The 10,007-nt window shown below is 43.0% G+C and overlaps 1 protein-coding gene across 1 annotated transcript in view; it reads right to left on the bottom strand.

Annotated features, from left to right (window-relative positions):
• Positions 1-8,081: 8,081 nt before the first annotated feature.
• Atxn1 (ataxin 1) overlaps positions 8,082-10,007 on the bottom strand; it is a 402,543-nt gene continuing 400,617 nt past the window's right edge. The window contains exon 10 of the mRNA XM_013030467.1: positions 8,082-9,217. Within this exon, the coding sequence (XP_012885921.1) occupies positions 8,687-9,217 (531 nt within the window). The 3' untranslated portion in view covers positions 8,082-8,686. The remainder of the gene's footprint in view (positions 9,218-10,007) is intronic.

Here is a 10,007-nt window from a genome sequence, read left to right as displayed (position 1 = left end):
GATGAATGGTCTTTTAGGATCCTGTTTTCCTCCAGACTACGTTTGCAGCCAGATGCCACCAGTGTTCCCTTCCCCATTTCTGCTTCCTGTGCATGGGCCAAGGAGAGTGACATGAAAGGATTTTACAAACTGGCTCTGTGTGACCAAAGGCTGTTCCATTGCAGTCTAGTTTCTACAGAGGTAAAGACTGAGTTATTGCCAGATGCCCATCGGATTCACATCAAAGACAGGGGCTTCATAAGAAGGGGAAGCACTAATGTTCTAGTCTCCTTGGCTTACCTGGGTTATCTCTGCCCCATAGGAACAGGCTGTGAGGATCCTGTCTCCCCCCGATTCCCCTACCGTCAGAGCATGCCTCAACTCAGACACTGAACAGGGATGGAGATCAGGCAGGCATCCCTGACATCCACTCACTGGCTGAGGTGATGCTTCTGATGTTTTCAAGGTTGGCCTCACTGTGGCTGGTGGAGCTATGGATTTTCCCTAATGAGTTTCCCTGGAGGTAGCCCAGCCATTTAACTCCAAAGTAGTTGTCATATCCCTTAGCATCTAATGAAAGCAAATAGGACAGAGTCAGCAGGTTTAAACCAGGATTGCCCATAACATGCCAGCATGTCATTGAATGACCCTTCTAGGCTGGTCTTTGAGATTCACCCAGTTACCACTGGGCTTAATGCCCCCATTCATTTACTTCCTAAGACAAACTCAGGACCTCCATTCTCTGGAGTTCTGTGTAACTGCTAAGCCACATCTTTCCAAGACTTGATTGAGCCCTTTGCAGTCTTTTATGCAACAGTCTTTAACGAAACATGAGGCCCATACCTGTACCAGAAGACCCCTGCTCAGTGAGGGAATGTCAATGTTCTTCCCATGTTCAAACCACTAACCAGTTTACAGGATGTACTGGTAAGACCACATGACTCCATGAAGCTTCCACATTTTTGAAAACAAAATTCCCTCAGACATAACCTATTCAGCACACAGGAAATGCAAACATGAACTAAACAGATGGGGACCTCAGCCTTTTTATCTTTAGAACCTCATTTCAAGCATACATCCCGCTCTGCCCCCAACCCTCCCAAATGAGCAAGGAAACCAATGTCTCCTGTCTCTCCCCGCTGACTTCTGCAGGGCAAGATCACGTAATTGCACCGGAGATCAGGAGAAAAAGTAGCACTATAGAGCCAAAAGAAGGGGAGGAGACCTTTGCAATTGGCACTGTTATTTTATTAGTACGAGTATACTGAAACAATAAACTTGTACTGGTATACAGACAATTTATTTAAAACAATTTTGTTCAAATTTTGAATCAAACATTGTTTTATTATAATAATGAAATAATTTCTACCTAGAAAACCTGCAAGCACCATCAAAGAAAGGGACCATAAAATTCAATAAACAGACTCGAGTGTATCCTACAAATAGACACACCACGATTAGAAAATAGAATATGAATTCTTCCATTTTTTAATATTTGTTTTTAAAAAAGCTAGTGCAAGTACAATATTTTACACTGGAATTACAGAGAGTATGCACGCATATGGAAAAAAAAAGGTTCTCCTGTCACAATAAAAAGCTCTTAACTATGTATGCACTTAAATTTTTATTTCTTTTCAATAAGGTGCAAAAACATCATTCCTTCCCTAGTTCTCCTCCATACCAGTAGTGCCCTCAGCCCAAGTTTTATAGCTGTTCTCCCTTGGCCTGTGGGAGGCATAGGATTGGAAGTTTGGTGGGTAATCTGGTGTTAAAACACTGAGAGGCATAAATCTCAGATGCTTTAGGGCCAGCACCCCACTGATTAAAATTGGGGACTCCATCTCATCCGAAGGCCACCACAAATACTGATAGGACTCTATTGAAACCTTTCAGTTGCCACTACCTGGGTTGACACTTTACCAGTTCAGGCTGGGTAGGAAGAAATCCAGCCAAAGAGGGCAGAATTCACAGAACTGGATGCACAGGTATCAAATTCAAGATTCACTGACAAAGAGTTTACCCCACTCCTGGACCAGAGAATAACTTAATGAGTAGGTGGCTCATCTAAGAACCAAGGGGGTGGGGTGGGGAATAAAGAAAGCAAAAATCTATGCACCAGCCTTCTTGGTAACATCTTTAGAGACAAAAACTCTAAAGCCAGTGTCACCACGACTTGGTATTCCAGAGGACAGTATGTTTGATTTCTTGGTAAGGACTACTGTAAACAGCGCTTCCCACGCAGGCCTTCAGACTAGCCACGGAAAGGGAGATAGGCTCCTTGGCCATCCAGACAGCAAACAAACTAAAGGGAAAGAAAGCCTCCAATTGATCTGCAGTGGAAGACTGAAGTCCTTTCAGATAGGAATTCTTAGAGACAATTCTTGTATAGATACTTCCTATTGGCCAAATGCACTTCATTTTTAATATAGTTGAACCATGTGTATGCAAGTCATGGGGGTGGAGACAGGAAAAATCAAAGTCTGATGTTTCCTCCCTTTTATATGAGTGCATATTAGCTACGAGAAGAAGGGAGGGGATGGAATTATGAATTTAAGAACTCTTAAAAGAGTGGGGGTGTGTTTAGTAGACCCATAGCTGTCCAGTGGTACTGTTCAGCTTGGTATTTATTTATTTATCTTCAGACAGGAATATAACTGCTGCTGAGAAATTGTTCCACATTTATTTTGGCTTCTGGGAAAAGAAAAAAAATCCAAATAAAACTAAAGATGAGGCATTTCGATTGCAATTCATGTTTTACACCCCCATTTAAATGAGGTGTGTGTGGGGAGTGGGGGTGGAAAGGAAGATTAATCATTTTTGTCCCCACAGTGAGTCCTATTTTCTTGGTAGCTAGGATCCCTTTTAGAAACACTTCATGTTCAGGATTAATATTCTTTGGGTTCACAGGAACAGGAAGTGCTAAAAAAATGCTAAAACATATTCTCTGAAGAAAAGAAAGATGCAATGACTTAAGAGTTTAAACTAAAAAGGGAGCTTCAAAAAGTATTTTCAGCCTACAAATAAACTTCATCTCAAAGAGCAGAATGCAGAATTCCCCTCCCTTATACTATGGTTCTGAGTAATAAACCTAAGGTAAGCATAGGTATAGTTTTCAGAGCCTTTCATGTACTAATTCTTCCAGGCCATACAAATCTGGTCATCAAGACATGACAAATTTCTATATACAAAAAAAAAGTAGAAGGGGGGGAAAAACATGTAACTTTCAACCCTTCTGCTTTTATGTCTTCTACAAAGTATGAAATGCATTGTTCAACAGATCTGTCTCTTTCAAACACTGAATCATTGACATTCATTTTTCTTTTGTGCAATTATTTTTCTAGAAAAACATTACCTGTACTCCTCAAAGTGAGTGCTTCAATTTTTGTTTTTCTTCAGCTTCTCAAATTAGGTGTACATGAAAGAAAACAAAAAGAACTTCCCACAAGGTATATAGTGCTACAAGGAAAGACCCTATCAGTAAGGTAACATAGTTAAGCGAGGTCATCTATGTAAAAGAAATCTCAGCTCCGAAGTAGGGTTGTGCAAGTTGTTTTGGAGTTTTCCCTATCAACAGAAACACAACACTGTCCGTGGAAAAGAGAGGAAACCAACCCAAGACAATATAGCATATGCATGTACTTTATAAAAAAGTATATTCTCTGTGTAGTTATTACTTATGTTCTTAATTTCTCTATTTCAGAAATTCTGGGTTATAAAACACAAATGTGGAAGCAAAGGCCTCCACTCCACTTTGCAAAACAACAGAAAAGTAGCATTCTTTATTATTATTATTAATTATTATTATTATTATTTTAACCACCAAAGAGAAACCACTAGGCCACGGAGACTGCCAGCCCTGTTTTGTTTTGTTTTTAAACCTGGAATCATCAAGGATGGCTAGGAAATTGGAAGTACAAGGGGTTTCAGGAGAGAATAGACCAGTTTGTTGAACTGCTCCTGGCTCAGTAAACAGTTGCCATGACAACACAGCTCAAAAAGCCTGGTTTTCTGCCTGTCCCAAGAGCTCTGCTTCCTCACCCAAGTCTAAAATAGCATGGCATTAGTGTCTTCAGAAGCCTTGACGAAACAGGTTTCCTTAGTAGTCATAAGATGTTTAAAGGGGGATTATCTATTGTTTCCTTAAAACAACAGAAAACAAAAGATCCAAAACTACACTAACAACAAAAATAGAAGTTTTGGCAACATATTTCAGAAAAGGTCAAACTAGGTGCAAAGGTGGATTCTCTGATTACGAAGAGCTACTGTGGGTCTGGAACATGCAGTGTTATATTGCAATCTATGCAGTAGCTAAGGAAGTAATCCACACAATGCAGGAAATCCAAACATTCCTTAAAGTTGTACAACCCTACTCCAGAGCAGTCAAAGTGCTGCAGCTGGACACATCAGTGTTCCAAACACACCAGCCCATCCCTGAGTAAGAGGTGTGAAGGTTTCCGCAGAGTTCCTTGCAGGGGGAGGAAGAAGGGTGCTGCCATTTCTGGGGGTGAGGGGGGGGTGGGGGAAGGAGGCAAACCCAACACACTCACCTGACCAAACACACAGGGTCACAATTCAGGTATTCAATGGATCAACTGCCACCCACTCCAGTCATCCCAAACCAAACTGGCTGAGTTGGGGAGAGGGGCCAAAGAAAAACTGGACCAACATAGAAAATGATCCTCCAAGTCCAAAGGAAAATACAACCTGGATTTCCACTTTGAAAAGATTGAGGTAAGTGGCATCCATCTGTGTGTCCCTCCCTCTCCCCTCTGTCCCCAAGGTGGCTCAGACAAACCGAAAATAATTCTCAAGTGAAACATTCAAAGGAACAGTCATTGGATATATTGAGAAATTCCCTATAAAGAGAGGTTCTTGTTTGTTGGTTTCTGATGAATAATATTATTGTATTTTCTTTTTTTTCCGCCCTGACTAATTTCTTGGTGATTGTTCCATTGTAAACGCAAAAGGCCTGCTGTTATTAGTTTTTAAAAATGGAAAACAGGAAGGAGAGAGGAACAAAAGACAGTTGTCGCTAGATATTGCAATGAAGACAGTACAGAGAGGCACGTGGCTGCTCATCCAACGCAGAACTGAACGGCACTGAAGAAATTCTACCCCTGTCATCCTCAGAAGTGGTGACCACAGCTGCCCCCAGCCTCAGGGCTGGACAATGTCTGCCAACAAGAAGAGACTGCTGCCCTCTGCGTGTTCTTCCAGTCTGAAGAGAAAGCTGCCACACAGGGTGGGAGTGGTGGCTGTGGCTGGCAGTTGGTTCCCTCCACCACCATTGGCCGCATGCTTAGAACACATGCCCAACAGGCCACTCCTGCTGCGCAGGCTCAGAAACTCAGGCCTCAGAGTCTCCAGGACACAGACCATCCTCCCTCCCAGAGATGCCCGCCCACTTGCAGAAAAAGACCATGGAACCTGGGTTGTTTGCAGGCTACGTTGTTCCAGAGTGTGTAAGAAATCCACCTGCCTCCGTTCCTGGTTGCACGCTCTGCATTCACTATTTTGGGGGCCTCTGTGGCTCTTGTAACATGCCAGCAGAGACACAAGCTCCTACTAGTTCCTACCCCAGCAGCCACAGCTAAGACGAAAGGCAGGATCCCTGCCCGCCCCCAACACACACACACACACACACACACACACACACACACACTCTCTCTCTCTCTCTTTCTCTCTCTCCCTCTCTCTCTCTCCCTCCCTCTCCCTCTCTCCTGACCCTTTCCCACCAATCCTTCTCTAACCAGCACAAATAAAATGGACCAGACATGGAAAACACCAGTAGTTAGGATGTGAGCTGTACCTATATACCTCTATAGTACACTGGTTATACTCCATTGGCACAGACTCTTGCATGTGTTTTAAGGGGGAAAAAAAGCAAGAGAATGAAATGAGACATGTTTCCAAACAACCCATGATTTTATGATTCCTATACCTGAAATAGAACCACAAAAATGACGATTTTCCTATTGCTCTGAAACCATGTGTTCCCCTCAACCCCACCCATTTTAGTGTTGGTTTTAGTGGATCGTCAGTTCAATACTAAAGTAAGCTCAAAGTGGTGTGTGTGTGAGTGTGTGTGTGTGTGTGTGTGTGTGTGTGTTTGTGTGTGTGTTTGTCATTCTGAGCCCGCCCGAGCTGTTATAAATAGTGGTATTGTTGAAATCTATGTGGCAGCCTTATTCCTTTTGCCATCAAAGGTTAAAAACAAAATACAAAAAAGGGGTTTGGGGGAAGCAAGGGGAGGTGGAAAACAAAACCTAATAACTGCAAGTGCCCTGAGCAGAATATATGGAAGATTAAGCAAGTTCTCTGGACAGAAATGTTAAAACAAAACAACAACATAGCACTAAATGAGCAGTGTGACCCTAAGAATGAACCCACCCAGCTCTGGTAGCTCGCTGAGAAGGTAATGAATTCAAGCCACTTGAATGAGGAGTATCTATCTCATCTCAACCTATTCATATGATTTTGGTACACCCAGAAAATGGTTGATAAAAATCATTAGCCCTGATAAGAGCTCAATGTAAATGAATACTAGATAGTCAATGTAGTTTGCTATGCTATTTTGATTTTTTAAAATTGGAAAATAAAAGTACTATTTCCAAATGGCAAAAGAGAAACCAAGGTAAGTATTTATTTAGGTTAGTTGCAGCCTTCCAAGTAAGAATATTAAAAAATGTCTCCCTACTCAGAAAACTTTTTTTTTAAGCACTTTTAAGATACAGTCAAAACTCACAAATGAATCTCTGGGAATGAAAGCTTTCAACTTTATGAAATACACTTTCTGGGTTTGTACCAAACATTCAATGTTGATTTGTTTCCAAATTAAACAAGAGAGAGGGAAAAAAGGTCATTCTGAAAATAACATGAATAACAATAATAAAGCAATTGCATTTTTTTTTCAAAAAAGAAAAAAACTTGCTCACGTCAATGAATCTGAAGAAAAATTGTCAGAGTTGTCCTGCTAAGAACTGGTTTTGCATGACAGATGTGAAAGACCCAAATGAATTCTGAAAGAAACATAACCTTATAAAATGGCCTAGAGTTTAGGCAGGTTAGAAAATAAGTTTGCTACATTTATTTAAGCTCGTTCACTCCTCCCAACCTTTCCCACCAATATCATTGGATTAAAAACTGCAGGAATATCACACAAATTATAAACTCAAGATGTGCAAATCGCAAGATTCTTTAAAAAGTTCATCTTAAAAAACACTGGACAGAAAAAAAGAAAAAAAGAGAATTCTTTTCTCCACGCCTTTTTCTCTCTCTGTTTCTCTGCCAATCTCTGCATATGCCTTTCACTTTCTCCAACATCAAAAGTGACAAGTGCCTCCTGTCAGGTAGTAACGTGGCGGTCATTTATTGTCACATTCTAGTTCACGATTCATGTTCATCCCTTTAAGCCACATGGAAAACTTTCAATAGCTTGCTCGTAAGCAACTCCGAACAGCTGACATGTAGTTACAGTGTTGAAAGAAAGCAACTTAGGTTTGTTTTTTTTTCCTTTTGATTTTTTTTCTCTTCCCAAAGAGTTTAAAGTGAGATACAGTACTCGTTGAAATGACAGACCAAGATGCGTGGCCATAAATGTGCACGGCATTGTTAAGTGCTTAGAGAACAGTAATAGATGCGCATCTTCAGAATCTAATTTCCTCACGTCACACTGGAATCTGAAAAAACATGGCACCCCAGTTGCCCACAGTCATAAACTTAGAAACAGTACTAGAGTTCAAAGACAAAAAGGTTTTTCGCAAACTCAACTCAAGAGAGCTCCCCTCGCTCTCTCTGAAAGGCAGCTTGCCCCTGTCTCTTGGGAACAAAGTAGATACAATAACCTGATTGGTTGTCTAAATAACACTGCACAGAAATCAGCGTGGGTGTTTCCATCTGTTCCCCCAACCCCCAACTCCTACCCATCCCAACTCCCAGTGACCAGAGCAAGGCCTTCCTCATTCACCATCACTGGACTAGAAACAAAATCCCACGTGTGGCAGTTGCTCTTAAAAAATATATATATGTATCAGTGCAGTCAGGCCCCATAGGGGGAAATATATATATATATATATATATCTATAGGATGATTAAAACTTGCTTTTATTGTAAAATATGTTGGAGAGAAAAATGTTCTTTGAACCGGCTAGCTTTCCATCTTGCCATCTGATGCCTCTTTCCCTTTCATGCCCTGAAGCTGGGTTCTTGGTGTTGATTTTACACAATGGGAACCCCAGGGGGACACTGCTCTGAACCTCCCCCAATCCCTATTCTGAGAGGGAGGCAGAGAAAAGAGAGAGACCCTCACTCACTGCCCGTGGCATCGTGCACCCCCCACCAACCCTTCGCAGGTGTCTTCCCACTGAACTCGCTCTGGAGACTAGCGGGAGGCGGTACACACAGGATGATGCCTCCATGCAGCTGGGGAAGGCAGGCACAGGTGACGTCACACGCAATGCCACTTTGGATGCCAGCGTGGTGGCCTCTGCTCTGACAGACCCTCCACCCACCTTCTCCCCACGGACACTGCAGATGAACCATATGCACTAGCCTCCTGCAAACACACCTGCTGTAACTCTAATGACAAGGTTAGAACAGAAACCTAAAGGAAGAGAGTAACATGGAAATACTGTTATTTAACCTACAGTACAGTAATCTGGATACAAATGGAGAGGGGAGCCACACCTCCTCTGCCAGGCCTCGGCCTCTACTTGCCCACGTTGGAGCGGCCTTCAATGCAGATCTTAACCTCCTGAGGAATTAGAGAAGGCTTGGGAAGAGTCAAAGGTGGCTCATCTTCTGACTTCTCCAGTTTGCGGGTCTCGGGTGCTGACCACCTCCTCTTCCTCGTGGCTGTGGGCTTGCTGGGTTCTGTTTTGGTGAGGAAGGATGCTGCAGGCAATCCTGTTCTCTCTGGAAACTTCAGTTCACCGTTCTCAGAGAGTACCTGGGTACTTCCGGGATTAATTCCGTTTTCCTGCTCGGCATACCTGTGTCTACTGCCCACCAGGCTGTCGGGCTTGGCGTGTTTCAGCAGAACGCTGGCAGGATCCACGGGCTGGCTCTTTTTAACAGAGCCATTCTTCAGGTTCTTGAGGGTGAGCGAGATGCAGACGTCCCCAACTGAGAGTTTGGAACATGGTAAATCAAAGAGCTGGCTCGTTCTCTCTGGACAGCAGGATGACCAGCCCTGTCCAAACACGAAGAATGGATACTCTACCAACACTTCAACGCTGACCTGTGGGAACAGAGGCAGGGAGAGGGAAAGGAGGCAATGCAGGAAAATAATTTATTCTGGTTCTGTTTAATAATAACAACAACAACACGCATACACGCGTGCACGCACGCACACACACACAGAGGCTGCAAGGACTTGATTTACAAACCTCTCCCAGGCCAAAAGGAGCTCCCAAATGGTCTGCCATAACCGGACTTACCATAGATAGATGCTGAGTGGAAGCCCATGAGAAATCTGTCCAGTCTAAAAGTCCATTCAACATTTAAAATATCTTACTTTTAGCTGTACAGAAAAATCTCTGTTAAAACAAGACATGGACCTCCAACCCAGACCAGATGGCCACTGAGTGTTTGGCCATGAGGCAGGCTCAGCAGGCGACCCAGGGGCCCTGCTGTGGCCTTGTGCTAGCTCACTGGACAGCGGCTATTATTATATATGACTGAAATGACTCAGAATGAGCCAGGAGACAAAGGCTCCATGAGGAAGGTACCTATGTGTTTATAGCGGTGTGCCCCAACCCTTAAAAGGGGGCTTGGCATAAGGTTGTAAGCTGATGAACATTTACTGAGTCTGTAAGGGCTGGGGTTACCAGGGAAGATTTTCCCACAATGCTGGAGGACATACAGGATTTGGAGAGGTGGGAGTTGCGGGGTGGGGACTGACACGATTGGGATAAAGAGGACTTAAGTACACGGTCCATCACAAATCAAGCCTTATGTACTCAAACCAGTCTGTGTTGGAAAAATAGCAGACACAGGCTAAGTCCAGAATCCTCTCTCAATAGCTGCCC

This window comes from Dipodomys ordii, unplaced genomic scaffold, assembly GCF_000151885.1.
Source record: "Dipodomys ordii isolate 6190 unplaced genomic scaffold, Dord_2.0 Scaffold130, whole genome shotgun sequence".
In the NCBI taxonomy this organism is placed as follows: Eukaryota; Metazoa; Chordata; class Mammalia; order Rodentia; family Heteromyidae; genus Dipodomys; species Dipodomys ordii.
Note: the sequence above shows the minus strand (reverse complement) of the source record. Positions and strands in the feature narration are given on the sequence as shown.